General features: G+C 39.7%; 1 protein-coding gene across 2 annotated transcripts in view; it reads left to right on the top strand.

Moving 5' to 3' along the window:
* Nucleotides 1-19,228, top strand: part of LOC139749506 (centrosomal protein of 104 kDa) — a 467,215-nt gene that overhangs the window by 367,435 nt on the left and 80,552 nt on the right. For both annotated transcript variants that reach the window (XM_071663445.1, XM_071663446.1), the window contains 3 exons: nt 995-1,132; nt 1,511-1,651; nt 4,829-5,042. In XM_071663445.1, the coding sequence (XP_071519546.1) occupies nt 995-1,132; nt 1,511-1,651; nt 4,829-5,042 (493 nt within the window). The remainder of the gene's footprint in view (nt 1-994; nt 1,133-1,510; nt 1,652-4,828; nt 5,043-19,228) is intronic.

Raw genomic sequence — 19,228 nt, 5'->3', positions numbered from 1 at the left:
TTCCCTCAAGCCTTCCTCTGTATTTATAGAAGTATGTCTAGGCTTTATCAGCCCTTCCCCTGTACTTGTAGTAGTACATCCTTGTTCCTTTAGCCCCTCCCCTATACCTGTAGTAGGACATCCATGTCCCATGTTCTTGCATTTGTACATCCTGGTTCTCTTGACCCCTCTTCTGTACCTGTAGTAGTACTGCATGTCAGGGTTCCATCAGTCCCTCCCTTATACTTAGAGGCTTTAAATTTGCCCAGCTTAGAAGCCAGAAGGAAGAATAGTGACCTGATCTAAGTTCTTCAAACAGACTGATGATATAGACTGTGAATAGGATAACCAAAGGACATAAACTTAAGCAAAACACTTTTTCAAGGAGTTTTGAGAAAGTACTTTCATAACATTAGGATTAGTGGATGAATGGAATGAAATGACAGAAAACATGGTAAAAGCAGGCAGCATATAGAAATTTAAGCTGTCAGATAAAGAATGCTCAAGGGATGGGGCCCCACAAGTGTAGATCTCCCGCTCTGTATAGTATATACAGGTAATTACACATATGCACAAACAATTAAGAAAGGTGAGCTACAGGGAAAGGTTGGAGGCCTTATATTTGTCCTCCATGAAAGGAGGAAGAGTAACGGGTGTGACCGATCACAATGTTTTGGGTTTTAAAACACTTTGATGATGTTAACATTGAACAGTTCTTCAAAAGATGAAAGGAGGCCATAACATGATACTAGAGAAGAAAGTTGATACAAAAGATGTGAAGAAGCTCTTTTCTATTATAAGAGGCATGGATGAATGGAGTATATTAAATGATTAAATTGAGAATGTGGACAACATACAGAAGCTTAAAAAAGTGTCTGATAGGAAGAAATTTTAAGAAATGGGGCACCATAAGTTTGAAACTCCCCCCACACAGCACAAGTAGGTAATTACAAACAGGAAATTATGCAAGAATGATGTTGCTAATAATTTATCTTCACCTAATCCTGTGATCTAGAGTGACGAGAAAAGAAGTGACCTTTATGCTGGAGAAGGTGTTACCTGACCTTCTTGCCAAGACCTCAGATAATGCCACCAGGACCCAGAACCTTGCCACAACTGCCATATTGGAGATGCTTGCCTTCTCTCTTGACAGGTAAGACCACCTCCTTTCTCTTTTTCCCCTTCCTTTCCCTTATCTCCTGTTTTTCTCTCCTTTCTTCTCTTTAATCTTTTCCCCTATCTAACTTTCACTTCCCCCTTCTTCTTTCTCTCTCTCTCTCTCTCTCTCTCTCTCTCTCTCTCTCTCCACTTCTTCTGTTCCCCCTCCACGCACTTTTTCTGTCAACTTCCTTTCCTCCTTTACCTCTTTACATCACTCTCCCTTTTTTTTAGATGCAGCTGCCAAAATCATTGTTCATTTTATTTTTATCATATTTGAAAGTGCTGTTTAATGTGAGATATCTGAATTGTAACATATTTTGTGGTGTAAGTGCAAGTCTCATCTCAAAACTACCTTGCTTTTGTATTTCAGGGGATTGGGTAGTGTAGGTCTGGAAGTGACCCGCCCACTAACAAATATTGTTCACCCCCGTGGGGCACTATGTCGGGCCAACATCGTGGAGGCACAGCTCACTGCCTTAGGCATCACCTCCCTACCAAAGGACAAGGACAGGTTAGTCATGCTATACATGGGTATTCAGCCCAGCAAAGATCATCTTAGCTGGGATGGAGTGCTATGTCTCTTTTCTGACTAAACCTTTATCCCTTCAGTATGATTTAATCACTCTTGATTTGATGCATATCATATGAAGGACCAAGCATATTGGACCATGAAACTCTCCCCTTTTCTTGAAACTCATTCCACCTTCATTAAGCCCATCCCTAAGAAAGGTCACTGTTCTAACTATCTTTCTATATCTCTGATGCCTGTTTTCACCTGGAACTCCCTCAAGGGAGTGGCCACAGCAATAGAGTATCCATAACTAGTGAACTCCAGTACTGCTTCTTAGCCTTTAGTGTCTCACCCTTAACAGGGATACTCTTAATGCATTGTTTGCAGAGACTCCTACCTAATGTTCCAACTGACTACATCTACCTAATGTGCCTGCCTAATGTTCCTACCTACTACTTCTACTTAATGCTCATTCTGAATGTTCCTACCTACTTTTCTATCTATTGCTCTTCCCAAATGGCAGGTCTGTCTTATAGTGCTCACTGCAAGAAAATCTAGAGTTATGTAGAATAAGCTGTGTGGGTAAAGCATTGTCAAGCATTATCTATGACAAGGAGAGACTGGATGTCTGTGGACAGAATGTCAGTAGTCCACATGTAGGTGAGGCAGAAACGTTGTTGTTGTTCGAGATTAAACCTCCCTACAACTCAGGATGTGTGGGCCCTATGCTCTAGGGTGGCCTGTTGGTGGTGAGAGACCTTAACACTGGGCCTAGGGGGTTGGGCTTGTTATTCCACCTGGCCCCAATGAGAGCCTGGCTTTCTTTGGGGCAGAAAGAAAAGACAGCTACCTGGGTCAGAGAAGTGTACCTTGACGGCCATTGAAGTGCTTGCTCACTGTGCAGCCATCACTAACCTTCCCAATACCCAGGCAGGTAGTACTGGTAATATACCTCCCTGGTTGCTGGCTGCCTGCTAACTACTTCCTATTGACTGCTCTAACTCTTCTAACTAATGACCCATCACCCTCATTTCTGCAGTCTAGAGTCTTTGAAACTCTCCTTAACTCTCACATTCTTGAACACATAATATCTAATTCTCTTCTTTCAGCAAGCCAGTATAGCTTTCTTGGTGATGCATCAGCTGTTGATCTTGTTTTCTAAATGACTTGCCTGTGATCCTCCTTGCTTAGGGATTTTGTTAAATCTTTCATTATGGCTCTTGATGTCTCCAAAGCATTTTACAGGATATGACACAAAATAAACTCCTTTACTCTGTTTATTCTGCTTCTCTCAGGTCTCCAATCCATTTAGTAGTTTCCTTCCCAGTTCCATCTTTATTGTCATTTGTGGAGTAACTTCTCTCTCTTACCCTGACAACCATGGTGTGCCTGAGGGTTCTCTTTTATTGTCTATCCTCTTTCTGTAATGATTTTCTTTCTTTCTCCTGAAAACCAGTCACTTTTATTCCAATATGTCCACTTTGAATACTTCACCCTACTTTCATTTCACTCTTTGCAATGATACTTGTTGTTTTTTTAACACTGGACTTATTTTTTCTCTTAATTTGGACTGTTCAGCTTCTCAGAATAAGGAAGCAGTAACATTAACATTCAGTTGTGCATTTTGCTTACATTTCTTTGTAAGTATCGAAAGTTTCATATTATTATGTTTCAGACCCCTGCCATTCACCCATGCAGTAATAAAATATAATGAGCATAACCAAATCATCCACTGTGTCCTGTAAGCCCCACATACTGAACATTACAAAATTTGCTTACCTAGAGCTGGAAATATCTTAATAGTTGCTGCAATTGTTTTCCTTCTGAGCAGCTTTTTTATATATATATACAAGTGTTTCATTCATTCAAGTTTGGACTACTCTATGCCTCTCTAGGGTGGCTATTTTTCACCCTGTCTCTTATTAACTTTGCTCACCTCATTTCACTCATCCCTTTCCATCCATCACGATTCTCTCTCTCTCTCTCTCTCTCTCTCTCTCTCTCTCTCTCTCTCTCTCTCTCTCTCTCTCTCATCTTTTCCTTTGCATTTCTGTTGTAAGCTGTCTGTATATGTCCCAGCCCCTAGGCCGCTGCTTTTCATAGGTATTTTATGTATACTAGCCCATGAAGATTGACTACTATGATACTTCCTTCTTTCCTCAGATGTCAAAGCTGAGTAATTCTCTTTGTTTCATTCTTTTGTCTTTCCCACTTTCCATAACCTTTTCATCTTTAGGATATTTATTTATTTATTTTGCTTTGTCGCTGTCTCCTGCGTTAGCGAGGTAGCGCAAGGAAACAGACGAAAGAATGGCCCAATCCACCCACATACACATGTATATACATACCCGTCCACACATGCAAATATACATACCTATACATCTCAATGTACACATATATACACACACAGACATATACATATATACACATGTACATAATTCATACTGTCTGCCTTTATTTATTCCCATCGCCACCCCACCACACATGGAATAACAACCCCCTCCCCCTTCATGTGTGCAAGTTAGCGCTAGGAAAAGACAACAAAGGCCCCATTCGTTCACACACTTCACATTCATCTTTAAGAATCAGAGATTTAATTGCCAGAGGAGCAGAAATTAAACTGTTGTGGTCATTTATCTTACCAATTATTTTACCTTCACTAAAATTGGCCATAATTTAAGGCATGCTTTTGCTTGTGCCATACTAGCTTCTTGAAAAAAAAAAAAAAGGAAATCAATGTTCAGATAATCCACAGGTTTAGTCTTACAGACACAGGTCATACTGGTGCTAAGTTTTCCATGGAGCCTTTCTTATAAAGATCAAATCTTACAGGTGTTGGGTGATATTGGCTTTGGGTCATACAGGAGTCAGATCAAAAAAGTTAATTTCTTGGATGAATCAGGTCTTACATGGTCGTGCCATCTAAAGAGATTTGATTTTGAAAGGTTAAGTCTTACAAGGGGTAATATAGATCATTTAGAGGTGAAGATTTTGGACAGTCAGGTATTACAGCCAAGCACATCCTCCAATTCATACATCCCATACTTTTGCTTCTAATCATTAGCCATGCTACAGTCCACTTGAATAGTTATAAAACTTGCAGAAGTTACTATTCTTGTAAGATTTGTGAATTCTAACGGGAGGTACTAATTTGTCTTTACTACTTCCCATCCACAGTGGGTTCACACCTAGACATGTGGTGGAGTTCGCACATTCAGCCTTCAAACACCAGAATAATGAGGTCCGCAAAGTGGGTGAGAGACTCCTCCTGATGTTATATTCCCATTACCCGTCCACTGTCAGGAAGATCCTACCTCTTCATGATGATATAGCACGCAAGAATGTCCTTTATAGAAACCTTTTTGAGCAGCTAGAGGTCCTCGATGAAAAGGTATGAACATTTAAATTTGATAGATGTCATGTTCATATTGCTGTGAAATGTTTTAAGGAATGTTGTGAATGTCATGCCAGGTAGAATGTATTTTATATATAATGTAGGATTGCCCATTATTGTTTGGAATGCAGAGGAGGCATGCAATTTCATCCCTTAAGTAAATGTACTGGCCGTAATTATTTCATGATCTTCAGTCATTATGACTGATGATGTAGGCATGTATCTTTAGATGGATGTGAAATTATTCCTTACTACAAAGTATACAGTTATCATTAGAATTTAGTGGGAGATTTGCTTTTAAGGAAGGGATAAAAACAATCTGCAAGCACCTCTTGTCTAGATCCTCCAGTTATCCCAATTTCTGGTTAGACAAAATATCATTAAGAAAAGGTGAACATCAAGTTTTCATGAAAACTTGTCAGGTTAAGGACATTTCATTGGAAGACCTTTGCACAACTTTACAAATATCCAGGAGTAAATAGTTGGAAGTAGAAAGAAATCCTCTTGAAATTTAAATTTCCCTGTTTGTTACTAGATTTGGACAGAATTCATTAATGACTTTGCATTGCTTGACATTGCAAGAAAAATTATCCTGTTCTCTTGTTTATTGATATGTCACTGATATTTGTGGCATACATAGTCACATTTTACTTGTATTACGAATTTAAGCCAATAATACATGATACCCAAGTTGAACCCACTAGTGTGGGTACACCAACCCCTTCCCTCGAGAGGTGCCCCGATGAGACACCTCAGACATCATCAACACCCACGACGCTCACGAATACCAAAGAAGGTATGATGCCATTTGTCGGAATTCCTTCATGTCGCTGTTGTGGTAATATTTTTTTTTATTTTGGAAGATATCTGCATTGATAAGGTCTATTAAAATTGTGGCACATTATGGCTTCAGCTAAAACTGCTAGATTTTTGTTTCATAACTGTACATTATTTCCTAAATTGCTTTATAGCTAAGGACTAATGCACTGTAATGCATTTGCAATAGAAATGAATATATATTATTTTAACTAGAATATGTTATAAAGTTCTGTCATTTCCCCCTATGGTAGATTATCTGTTGTTGTAGCAATTATGTTAAAGGTGAAGCTCAAAGATGTTTTATAATATTTACATTTTGAATATATGAAAGTAGACAGGATACATCTACCATATTTTAAAGCTTTATCCTTATTACTTTCCCCTTACTCATATAAATTCCTGCCCATAATCTGTTCTCTCATGTTTTATTTCTTGAATGCTGACAGGCATTTCAGTTTATTTTTATGTGCCTAACACAGCTGCAGATACCATCTCTAAAAGTGATTTGTCTTTCTGAAATCAGACACTTATTATCAGAGTGCTTATGCCATCCCCAGTGACTAGTTCCTGAATTCGTTTAATGAAAATTCAAAGAGGCCAGACTTTGCTTATTACACTGTTGTAAAAATAACCCATCAATATACAAGATTTTGCAAGACATGCATTTGTCTTCCCATACCTCATCAGTCCAAGATTTACAGTCATATTCAGTACTTCCATATCAGTGTTGATAACTTAGATTCCTTGAGACTATAAATTGTGATAGTAAATTTCTTTTTATTGGAGAGTACCTTGTCACTGAATGGAAAACAAGAACTTTGTAGAGGAAGTGTTAGGTTGGTGAAAGGACAATGGTAAAAGGACACATGGAATATATGCTTTATTAGGTATTAGTTTAGTTGAAACATATTTTCAACACTGTTCATTATACATAGAGTATAAGAACAGTGAAAACAGGGTAGTTTAAAGCATCGTTAACATGCTTTTGTAGAATGAATATAATTGGTAATGTGCATTATGTGAAGTTTATGAGAACATTGGATGTTGATTTTTCAGAATATGTGATAATGATATATAGGTTTGCCCTTTTTCAGTGTTCTGTGACTTAAAATGCAAGGATGATTAACATACAAAAGTTGAAGAATGAAAGTGTGAGTGAAACATAAGCTCCAAGGGAAGTTAGATGGAAGTCTGAGTAATACTGATGAAACAGGTTACCGTGATGTTTAGGTGATGTGAGGTGTTAAGAGTGCATTAATGAAGGCTGCCATAGACTTTAGTGGCATGGTATAAATAGATTGTAGAAAGATGAACATTATGTGGGCATGAAGATTAAAGGAATTTGTTTAAGGAATAAAAAAAAAGGTTAGAATGTATTTGTCAAAGCGGAGGGTAAAGAGTGAAGAATATGAACACCTTAATATAATGGAAAAAGTTAGTGGTTATGAATATGAGAAAAGTAATTGAGGATCTTGAAAAAGTATTAAGGGAAACCTTTAGGGAGAAAAACTGGTTACTGTGGTAAGAATTAACAGAAAGGTTTATTATTGTTGTTAGGTTTCTACTTGGCACAGGACATTGTCTTATCTTACTGATGGCCCCTCTCAGGATTGAAAAGTGAGAATGTCATAGACAAGTCCGGGAGACTGCTTATGACAAAAGGAGAACTTTGTAAGAGGTGCTGTGATATGCCTGAAAACTTAGTACCAGATGATATCTTGTAAAGGTTACTATATATAAAAGGTATTATGATATGTTTATTCGTGATGGTAATGAATTTAGGAGCTGATTATTAGCTTCCTAAAGTCTTTGGTTTACTTAAAATGGTTATCAGTTAAGTGTGGATTGCTAGTTTTATCATGATTGATATACTTATGATGTTTATGGAGTTAAGTCTTGTTAGTTTCATGTAAATATAAGGTTTGTTACTTATAATAATAGTAGATTTGAGAGTTGGTTTTTAGTTGAATGTAAAGGTTTACTTGTGCTGCTTTTGAATTTAGTGGCCAATTATGAGTTCCATCATTACCAGATACTCTGCATGTAGTAAACCCAAGACAGTTGTCAGGTGATTCATGACATGAAGATGGGTGTCACAGAAAATTCCGTAAGTATTTGGTTGGCTAGGGGTATTATGCATTTTCACTAAGAAGGGCAGACATTATAGAAAACCAACAACATGTCAACCATGTATACTTAGCCTATGCGCAGTGGCAGTGAGTCTACCCAAGGGAATTGGGCAAGTACAGGAAACATTTTTGCCGATGTGATAGAAGTTTTAGAATACCAGCATCTTTGAAACATACCATGTTTTTGCATGATGATGTGGGGTTGGGTAACAAAATTAGAAAATACCATTTTATGGATAGGGCAGAGTGTTTTGTAAACAGTTATCTTGGTAAAGAAAAATGAGTTTGATTGTGAGAGAAAGTTTTGCAAAGTAGCTTAATGCTAATAGAAGCAAACCAGCATCCTTAAGTGACTAAAAACTTTGCCTGTGACAAAATTCTTGCCATTTGATTTAATGGAAGTCAATTTAGTTCATTTCTTAATGTTATAAGAAAAATTTGCGATTAATGTAGTCTGTTAAATGTTGATTCATATATGGATGGTCTGGCTTGATGTCAGGTCGCAGAATGAATTTTCAACTGTTGACTCAAAGCTTTGTGATGGAATCAACTTTGTTTTTCTTTAGAAGGTATGATCAAAGTTATTCTGGCTGTAGATAAGAATTTGGTGTCATGTGACACACTTGAAGGCAGGGCCCATGAGAAGTGGGGGTGCATAAGATGTCAGGACACTGGATTATGGACTTTAGGAATGGCCTGGGCTGGAGTAAATGTTTCCCACACATACTGTTCCAAGAAAGTCTCTTTACAGAAAGGAAAGAAATGTAGTGTCAGGTTGAAATACACAGGAAAGAAGTATGAATGATAATAAAAGGTTGTTGTTTCAGAAGTCTTAAAGACCACACCACCAGACATGCACTTATCAGAAACTATACTTCCCAGATATGTATGAGTTACTCTTTTCCATCTGTGTTCTTGACACCACCTATTGCTCCAATACTGTTTCAGCACATCACAAGACCCTCATGCTCGTGATAGAACTTCTGCAGTAAAAACACTAAACACTTACTGCTCAATTACCCTGCTGTTGCCTGTACTTTCTAACTGGTGGTCCTCCCTGCTGAACATGTCTGGCTTCCTGAGCATTCCAGGAACCCCACAGAAGGGACTTCTGGAGCAGTAAGGGAAATTACTTGTTTAGGTGTTTTATATGTATGTACATGCTATATGGACTCTTCCTGTAAGCATTTACAATGTGAGTGAGAATGAAAAGTACATTCTCATCAAGGGGCTTCTTGTTTCAAAAGAATTAATCGAATCCTTATAAATGGGAACCTGGAGTTATATGATAATGATAATAAAAAATATTTTTTTCGATATACTTGATCACCGTTTTCTGCATCAGCAAGGTAGCACCAGGAAAAAGATGAAGTATCGCCTGTCCACTCAACACACACACATAATCACCAGTACATGCACATATACATATCAACATTACACGTATCAAGGATGTAAGGCATGTGTATGAGTAGGAAGAGAGGAAAGTGATTGGTTCCCAGTCAAAGTTTGTGGCAGGGGTGCATGATGTCTTCATGATTGTTTGATTTGTTTATGGATGGGGTTGTTAGAGGTGAATGCAAGAGTTTTTTAGAGGGGCAAGTATGCAGTCTGTTGCAGATGAGAGAGCTTGGGAAGTGAGTCAGTTGTTGTTTGCTGATGATACAAAACTGATGGCTGATTTGGATGAGAAACTGCAGAAGCTGGTGACTGAGTTTGGTAAAGTGTGTGAAAGAAGAAAGTTGAGAGTAAATGTGAATAAGAGCAAGGTTATTAGGTTCAGTAGGGTTGAGGGACAACTTAATTGGGAGGTAAGTTTGAATGGAGAAAAACTGGAGGAAGTGAAGTGTTTTAGATGCCTGGTTGTGGATTTAGCAGTGGATGGAACCATGGAAGCACAAGTGAGTCACAGGGTGAGGGAGGGGGCGATGGTTCTGGGAGTGTTGATGAATGTGTGGAAAGTGATAACGTTATCTCGGAGAGCAAAAATGGGTATGTTTGAAGGAATATTGGTTTCAACAATGTTATATGGTTGCGATTCATGGGCTATAGATAAGGTTGTGCGAAGGAGGGTGGATGTATTGGAAATGAAATGTTTGAAGACAATATGTGGTGTGAGGTAGTTTGATCGAGTAAGTAATGAAAGGGTAAGAGAGAGGTGTGGTAGTAAAAATAGTGTTGTTTATAGAGCAGAGGAAGGTATATTGAAATGGTTTGGTCACATGGAGAGAGTGAGAAAGGAAAGATTGACAAAGAGGATATATGTGTCAGAGGTGTAGGAAATGGGAAGTGGGAGATCAAATTGGAGGTGGAAGGATGGAGTGAAAAAGATTTTGAGCAAGGGTGAAAGGCGTGAATTGGAATGATGTGGTATATCAGGGTCGACGTGCTGTCACTGGATTAAACCAGGGCATGTGAAGCATCTTGGGTAAACCATGGAAAGTTTTGTGGGGCCTGGATGTGGAAAGGGAGCTGTGGTTTCGGTGCATTACACAGAACAGCTAGAGACTGAGCGTGAACAAATGTGGCCTTTATTGTCTTTTCCTAGTGCTACCTTGCATGTTCACTGGGGGAGAGGGGTGCCATTTCATGTGTGGCGGGATTAAGGCAGCAAATATGAATATGTACATGTGTATATATGTATATGTCTGTGTATGTATATGTTGAAATGTATAGGTATGTATATGTGCGTGTGTGGGTGTTTATTTATATACATGTGTATGTGTGTGGGCTGAGCCATTTTTTCATCTGTTTCCTTGCGCAAACGCGGGAGACAGCGACTATGTATAATAGATGAAAAAACATTATAATAATAATGATATACTACAAAATATCACCTACATACCAGGGTCTCTCCACCACTTGTCCAAACACATATCCCCTAACAACAGAACCTGACCAACACTCATATGATTTTAGTGTCCCCCATTCTGCCAGGCTCAACACTTTCAACAGTGATCCATAAGGTAAACTACACATAAACTAATTGCATCCTTTCCACATCCTCATCCTATGCAACCAGCCTATGAAACTCTCAACCCACTGTCTCCAATAGCCAGCTTCACCAGACATTACTTTTTGAACCAGCACTGCATTAAACGACCACCTGAAGCACACTGCATGAACTCGTCACTAACCACTTACCTATTCAGATAAGACTTTACCTAACCTGCCTATCCTTTACAAATAAACTGTAGGAAAGCAGATTGGCCAGCATTCACACAGTGTATGCTTGCTGAATCCAAGCTCCAAAACTTCATTTTAGATAATATCTCATCCCCATACCATGCCATCTCACACTTCATCAGCACCACCAACCAAGCCATCAGGAAGCACATACTGCAAGGACACAGAAAACAGTATAACCTAAACTTCTCCCCACAAGCTCGAAACCGCAGACAAAGCCACTTTCCGCTGATAGAGACCCGCATTATGAACACGGGCATCACTAACCTAAAATCACTGAAAGGCAAACAGCAGACTAGAAGTGCTTCTTTAACATGATGAACCAGATCCAACAGCAGCCAACTCAGGCAAATGGTTAAGAAAATCACCTTCTTGCCCTCCACATATGCAGCACTTCTAACCCAAGCCAACAACTTTCCTTTTCCTGAAGGACACAGAAACATAACTAATGAAATGTCACTCAGAAATCAGCCAAAAACCTAACAAAGCCATGAAAAACCTACAAAAAACTCTATCTGGAACAACCACTCACCCACTTTCTCTTCCAGTAACACTTTCAGTGCAAATAAAACCTTAAAGAACTCCCCTTGCAACAGGTCTTGACAGCATAACAAACTTCCACCAAAAATTCTTTGAACCATTTAGCAATCCAAGCACTTACAGATATCTTCAGCTACTCTTGAGTGCACAGCTAAATCCCAGACATCTTGACAAACTTGCTGACATCCCACCCATCCTAAAATGTTCAAACCACCCAACTTTCCCTCCGCCTAACATTCTGTTTCAATGCTGTCTTTTGTTTCCAAGCTATTTAAAAAAAAACTGATGCGCAACAGAATCAACCAAAATATGCCTCTCCCAAACACACAACATAGTTTTAGACTTAATCACTCTGACACCACACAGAACATTCACATTGCACAACATATCCTGGGTGGTTTGACTACCCACATCTTCCTTCTCAAGCAGTATTAGTGTCAAAATATAAACAAAGCATTTCACACTTTCAACACATACACAAAAGATTTTCAACTCTACCCTCGTCAGTAATGACAAAAAGTGGTTAGCCACCTTAAAGGCTTCATTCTCCAAAATCCTCAAGATCTACAATTGAGTTCCTTAGGAGCTATTCTTAGTTTAACACTCTTGTCTCTCTTCCCACAGAACCTATCCTCACCCTCTGCAAGCCACATTGTGAAAGTCCTTTCATATGCAGATGACCACACAGTCACATCATAGCACTGATACAATTCAAGCAATAACAGACATGCAACAGCACATCATGCAGTTAGAATGCAAACTCACCCATCACCCTCCTAACCCCTGACAGACATGAATCCATCCTGCACCCTCCCATTAACTTGAATGGACAATCACTCCCACTTGGCAAAACTCCAACCAGAGTGGGCATCACATACGACACACATCATCTTCATAAGGCCATAAACAAACTAAATGCCTTCATAGCACATACCCACACCAGATTTTGGCAAACGAAACAATCCTTCAGCATCTTGTACACATTGTTCTTCCAGTCCACATTAAAGTACATTAAACTGCAGACCACCAAATGCAAATATATTAGAACTTCAAATCACACAAAACAGAGCTCTTGTAACAATCTTGGCCTCCTTAGCAACTAAAACATTCAACACCTACACATAGACACAAAAGTAATTCCGGTACAATCTTACCTCACTGTGCTTGGCTTTCAGTTCTTTCCAACAGTACTAGATTCTTCCTGTCCAGATCACTCCACCAAGCAAAAATAAAGAAATCACTCCTGCTTCACTTCAACTTATACTTGCACATCCCCCTCATCCCCAGCAAACACCACTGACCATAATAACTCAACAAGCACTTTAAAAACAATTCCCATTACAACCCAGTCTAAAACACCACTTCACCAGATATACTCTCATCTGAAACCAAATGCACTAGCCTTGTACAAGTTATCGTATTGAATTCATATGCGTTTTGGACACCTCCAATCTCTCTAGCACTACAAACCCTCATTCATTATATCGTAAAACCCCTTATGTCCATAGAGCATCTACCAAACGGAAGACACTAAACACTTTTCAGTTGTCCTTTACTTAATACACAAAGATACACACACACAACATTACCTTACCTCTTGACCATTGGTCCTACCCAGTGAAGATAGCCAGCTTCTTGAGCATTACAGGGGTATCTTACAAGGTGCTGCTGAGGCAGAAAGGTAAAGGTATACATGCATATATTTCATTAGTTTTTATTGCGTTGTGAGTGTTGATATGAGTGAAGGGTTGGTCAGCAGTTGCTTCAGGGTAGATTTTGTTTAAGTTTTTCATGACTGTCCTTTTTATGAGTGTGGTTGGTTTGTCAATCTTTTTTTAGTTTATGTTGTGTGATTTTGTTGTGTTCTTTGGCAGGTGTTATTGGTTTGGGCTAGAAGCTCTTAATGTGTGGGGGCTTAGATGATAAGGATTTCCTTTATGTTCACCAGAATTGGTTGTGTATCATGGCTCGTAGTGTTCAGGTACAAGTGCCAGAAGTCCCTTCTATCATTATTTGGCTCCTGCAGTTCTCAGAAAGCTGGCTACATTCAACGGTCGGGACCGAAAGTCAAAAAGTGTAATGATGTTTATGCGTCTCCATGCAGAAGATGCAGTACAGTTGGTTCACTTTCCCTCCTCTGTAGATATTACTTTGTTTTTTTGCTCTCTAGGTCTGGCTGCTTGTGTACCACCACCACCACTTGATAGACCACGCAATGCTTGGTGAGATGCTGCATCACTTTGTGGTCGTTGGTAATTTAAGGAAGCAGCGCTGTGATAGCTGTTTCTATCACTATATCTCAAAGTTTTAGAACTCTCTACCCTCTCATGGCTTTCCCAATAACTGTGACCTAACACATTTTAAAAGACAGGTTTTTCACTCCCTTCAAAATTCAGAAATATTTTATCCTTATTGCTTCGTTTTTCTCATTTTCTTATAACATTATATTTAGTTGGTCAGGCTTTTGTCCATGGCTGGAGCCTTCAATGCAAGAAAAAAAAGCAAGTGGTCTTTGTTGTTATGGTAGTTGGCATCGTGGGTATAAAGGGTCTTGGGGTATGTTGAAACTATGTTTGTTGGGTTGCTGTGATGGGTGATGTCCAGAGTGTAAGCAGGAGAGTTTGACTTGAGTTCGTCTGGAGAGTAAGGTTTCTGATGGGTACATGTCTGGTGGAATGGAGTTTGAGTTGGGAGGTCGTTTGTTTAGTGTTTGTCGGGTTATTTCAGTGTGGATTTGTTTTAGAAGTGTTATATTTGTTGAGCTATGATCTGTAAGTAGAAGTTACAGACATGTGGGGTAAGTGTAGGATTTTTGTTTTTCATTACAGTTGGTGGTTTAGGTGATGGGCGTGGGGGAGAGGGGTTAATGTTGCATACAATTAGATGCCAAGCATATTGAGGTGGGTCTGTATTGGGAGGATCTTTGTCCCAATGTGAAGGTGACAAGTGTTTGTTGTTCATTGACGGTAACTGTTTTGTATGTTCAGCTTTGTTATATTTACTTTTGAGGGGATGGAAGACAAGGAAGGTGAAATGTAGTTTAAAGTTGAGTGGAGGAATTGTTTGTATAAGATGTTGAGAGATGCTTTTTTTCTTGTCCAAATCTGATGCCCCTTAGTGTTCTGAGGGTAGTTAGTTTATTGTTTTTGTCTTTATTAAATTAATGAGAGATGTAAATGTACCTCGAATATTTGGTGAGTGTTCAGTGGAGAGACTGCCCATTTATTGTGACTGAAGGGTCACTGTTGTGGGTTGAAATAGCATTTGATGATTTCTCTGGTGATTCCTGCTCATGGTGAGCTGTTGCTCCAGGTACATAATATAGTGATGCATTTTTTATTTTGCTTCAGTGGTGTCAAGGTGTTTTGAAATTGGTTTCGTCTGCATATGAAAGAACCTTATGTTTTGGTTTGCCTGAGGTAATGGGAGTTCATGTAGCAATAGATATTTTGAGTGATCGGAGCCTGAACATGCAGGAGGGTGAAAGGCATGCAAGGAATAGAGTGAATTGGAATGATGTTTTATATCGGGGTCGACGTGCTGTCAGTGGATTGAACCAGGGCATGTGAAGCGTCAGGGGTAAACCATGGAAAGTTCTGTGGGGCCTGGATGTGGAAAGGGAGCTGTGGTTTCGGTGCATTATTACATGACAGCTAGAGACTGAGTGTGAACGAATGGGGCCTTTGTTGTCTTTTCCTAGCGCTACCCTGCACACATGAGGGGGGAGGGGGTTGGTATTCCATGTGTGGCAAGGTGGCGATGGGAATAAATAAAGGCAGACAGTATGAATTATGTACATGTGCATATATGTATATGTCTGTGTGTGTATATATATGTGTACATTGAGATGTATAGGTATGTATATTTGCGTGTGTGGACGTGTATGTATATACATGTGTATGTGGGTGGGTTGGGCCATTTCTTTCGTCTGTTTCCTTGCGCTACCTTGCTAACTCGGGAGACAGCGACAAAGCTTTGTCACTGTCTCCTGCGTTAGCGAGGTAGCAATATATATATATATATATATATATATATATATATATATATATATATATATATATATATATATATATATTTTTAATTTTCCAAAAGAAGGAACAGAGGGGGCCAGGTGAGGATATTCCGAAAAAGGCCCAGTCCTCTGTTCTTAACGCTACCTCGCTAATGCGGGAAATGGCGAATAGTTTGGAAAAAAAAATATATATATATATATATATATATATATATATATATATATATATATATATATATATATATATATATATATATTGGTGCATATGCACCTGGGCATGAGAAGAAAGATCATTAGAGGCAAGTGTTTTGGGAGCAGCTGAATGAGTGTGTTAGTAGTTTTGATGCACAAGACTGGGTTATAGTGATGGGTGATTTGAATGCAAAGGTGAGTAATGTGGCAGTTGAGGGAATAATTGGTATACATGGGGTGTTCCGTGTTGTAAATGGAAATGGTGAAGAGCTTGTAGATTTATGTGCTGAAAAAGGACTGATGATTGGGAATACCTGGTTTAAAAAGAGAGATATACATAAATATGCATATGTAAGTAGGAGAGATGGCCAGAGAGCGTTATTGGATTACGTGTTAATTGATAGGTGCATGAAAGAGAGACTTTTGGATGTTAATGTGCTGAGAGGTGCAACTGGAGGGATGTCTGATCATCATCTTGTGGAGGCGAAGGTGAAGATTTGTAGAGGTTTTCAGAAAAGAAGGGAGAATGTTGGGGTGAAGAGAGTGGTGAGAGTAAGTGAGCTTGGGAAGGAGACTTGTGTGAGGAAGTACCAGGAGAGACTGAGTACAGAATGGAAAAAGGTGAGAACAAAGGAGGTAAGGGGAGTGGGGGAGGAATGGGATGTATTTATGGAAGCAGTGATGGCTTGTGCAAAAGATGCTTGTGGCATGAGAAGCCTGGGAGGTGGGCAGATTAGAAAGGGTAGTGAATGGTGGGATGAAGAAGTAAGATTATTAGTGGAAGAGAAGAGACAGGCATTTGGACAATTTTTGCAGGGAAATAATGCAAATGACTGGGAGATGTATAAAAGAAAGAGGCAGGAGGTCAAGAGAAAGGTGCAAGAGGTGAAAAAGAGGGCAAATGAGAGTTGCGGTGAGAGAGTATCATTAAATTTTAGGGAGAATAAAAAGATGTTTTGGAAGGAGGTAAATATAGTGCGTAAGACAAAGGAACAAATGGGAACCTCAGTGAAGGGGGCTAATAGGGAGATGATAACAAGTAGTGGTGATGTGAGATGGAGATTGAGTGAGTATTTTGAAGGTTTGTTGAATGTGTTTGATGATAGAGTGGCAGATATAGGGTGTTTTGGTCGAGGTGGTGTGCAAAGTGAGAGGGTTAGGGAAAATGATTTGGTAAACAGAGAAGAGGTAGTAAAAGCTTTGTGGAAGATGAAAGCCGGCAAGGCAGCGGGGTTGGATGGTATTGCTGTGGAATTTATTAAAAAAGGGGGATGACTGTATTGTTGACTGGTTGGTAAGGTTGTTTAATGTATGTATGACTCATGGTGAGGTGCCTGAGGATTGACGGAATGCCTGCATAGTGCCATTGTACAAAGGCAAAGGGGACAAAGGTGAGTGCTCAAATTTGTTGAGTATTCCTGGTAAATTATATGGGAGGGTATTGATTGAGAGGGTGAAGGCATGTACAGAGCATCAGATTGGGGAAGAGCAGTGTGGTTTAAGAAGTGGTAGAGGATGTGTGGATCAGGTGTTTACTTTGAAGAATGTATGTGAGAAATACTTAGAAAAGCAAACGGATTTGTATGTAGCATTTATGGATCTGGAGAAGGCATATGATAGAGTTGATGGAGATGCTCTGTGGAAGGCATTAAGAATATATGGTGTGGGAGGCAAGTTGTTAGAAGCAGTGAAAAGTTTTCATCGAGGATGTAAGGTATGTGTACGTGTAGGAAGAGAGGAAAGTGATTGGTTCTCAGTGAATGTAGGTTTGCGGCAGGGGTGTGTGATGTCTCCATGGTTGTTTAATTTGTTTATGAATGGGGTTGTTAGGGTATGAATGGGGTTGTTATAGAGGTGAATGCAAAAGTTTTAGAAAGAGGGACAAGTATGCAGGCTGTTGTGGATGAGAGAGCGTGGTAAGTGAGTCAGTTGTTGTTCGCTGATGATACAGCGCTTGTGGCTGATTCATGTGAGAAACTGCAGAAGCTGGTGACTGAGTTTGGTAAAGGTGTGTGAGAGAAGAAAGTTGAGAGTAAATGTGATTAAGAGCAAGGTTATTAGGTTCAGTAGGGTTGAGGGTCAAGTCAATTGGGAGGTAAGTTTGAATGGAAAAAAGCTGGAGGAAGTGAAGTGTTTTAGATATCTGGGAGTGGATTTGGCAGCGGATGGAACCATGGAAGCGGAAGTGAATCATAGGGTGGGGGAGGGGGCGAAAGTTCTGGGAGCCTTGAAGAATGTGTGGAAGTCGAGAACATTATCTCGGAAAGCAAAAATGGGTATGTTTGAAGGAATAGTGGTTCCAACAATGTTATGTGGTTGTGAGGCGTGGGCTATAGAGAGTTTTGTGGAGGAGGGTGGATGTGCTGGGAATGAGGTGTTTGAGGACAACATGTGGTGTGAGGTGGTTTGATCGAGTAAGTAATAATAGGGTAAGAGAGATGTGTGGTAATAAAAAGAGTGTGGTTGAGAGAGCAGAAGAGGGTGTTTTGAAATGGATTGGTCACATGGAGAGAATGAGTGAGGAAAGATTGACCAAGGTGATATATGTGTCGGAGGTGGAGGGAACGAGGAAAAGTGGGAGACCAAATTGGAGGTGGAAAGATGGAGTGAAAAAGATTTTGTGTGACCGGGGCCTGAACATGCAGGAGGGTGAAAGGAGGGCAAGGAATAGAGTGAATTGGAGCGATGTGGTATACCGGGGTTGACGTGCTGTCAGTGGATTGAATCAGGGCATGTGAAGCGTCTGGGGTAAACCATGGAAAGCTGTGTAGTTATGTATATTTGCGTGTGTGGACGTATGTATATACATGTGTATGGGGGTGGGTTGGGCCATTTCTTTCGTCTGTTTCCTTGCGCTACCTCGCAAACGCGGGAGACAGCGACAAAGCAAAAAAAGAAGGCGAAGGCATATGATAGAGTTGATAGAGATGCTCTGTGGAAGGTATTAAGAATATATGGTGTGGGAGGAAAGTTGTTAGAAGCAGTGAAAAGTTTTTATCGAGGATGTAAGGCATGTGTACGTTTAGGAAGAGAGGAAAGTGATTGGTTCTCAGTGAATGTAGGTTTGCGGCAGGGGTGTGTGATGTCTCCATGGTTGTTTAATTTGTTTATGGATGGGGTTGTTAGGGAGGTAAATGCAAGAGTTTTGGAAAGAGGGGCAAGTATGAAGTCTGTTGGGGATGAGAGAGCTTGGGAAGTGAGTCAGTTGTTGTTCGCTGATGATACAGCGCTGGTGGCTGATTCATGTGAGAAACTGCAGAAGCTGGTGACTGAGTTTGGTAAAGTGTGTGGAAGAAGAAAGTTAAGAG

The sequence above is a fragment of the Panulirus ornatus genome, chromosome 7 (assembly GCF_036320965.1).
Source record: "Panulirus ornatus isolate Po-2019 chromosome 7, ASM3632096v1, whole genome shotgun sequence".
Taxonomy (NCBI): domain Eukaryota; kingdom Metazoa; phylum Arthropoda; class Malacostraca; order Decapoda; family Palinuridae; genus Panulirus; species Panulirus ornatus.
The sequence above is the reverse complement of the archived record's forward strand: the minus strand, read 5'-3'. Positions and strand labels throughout refer to the sequence as shown.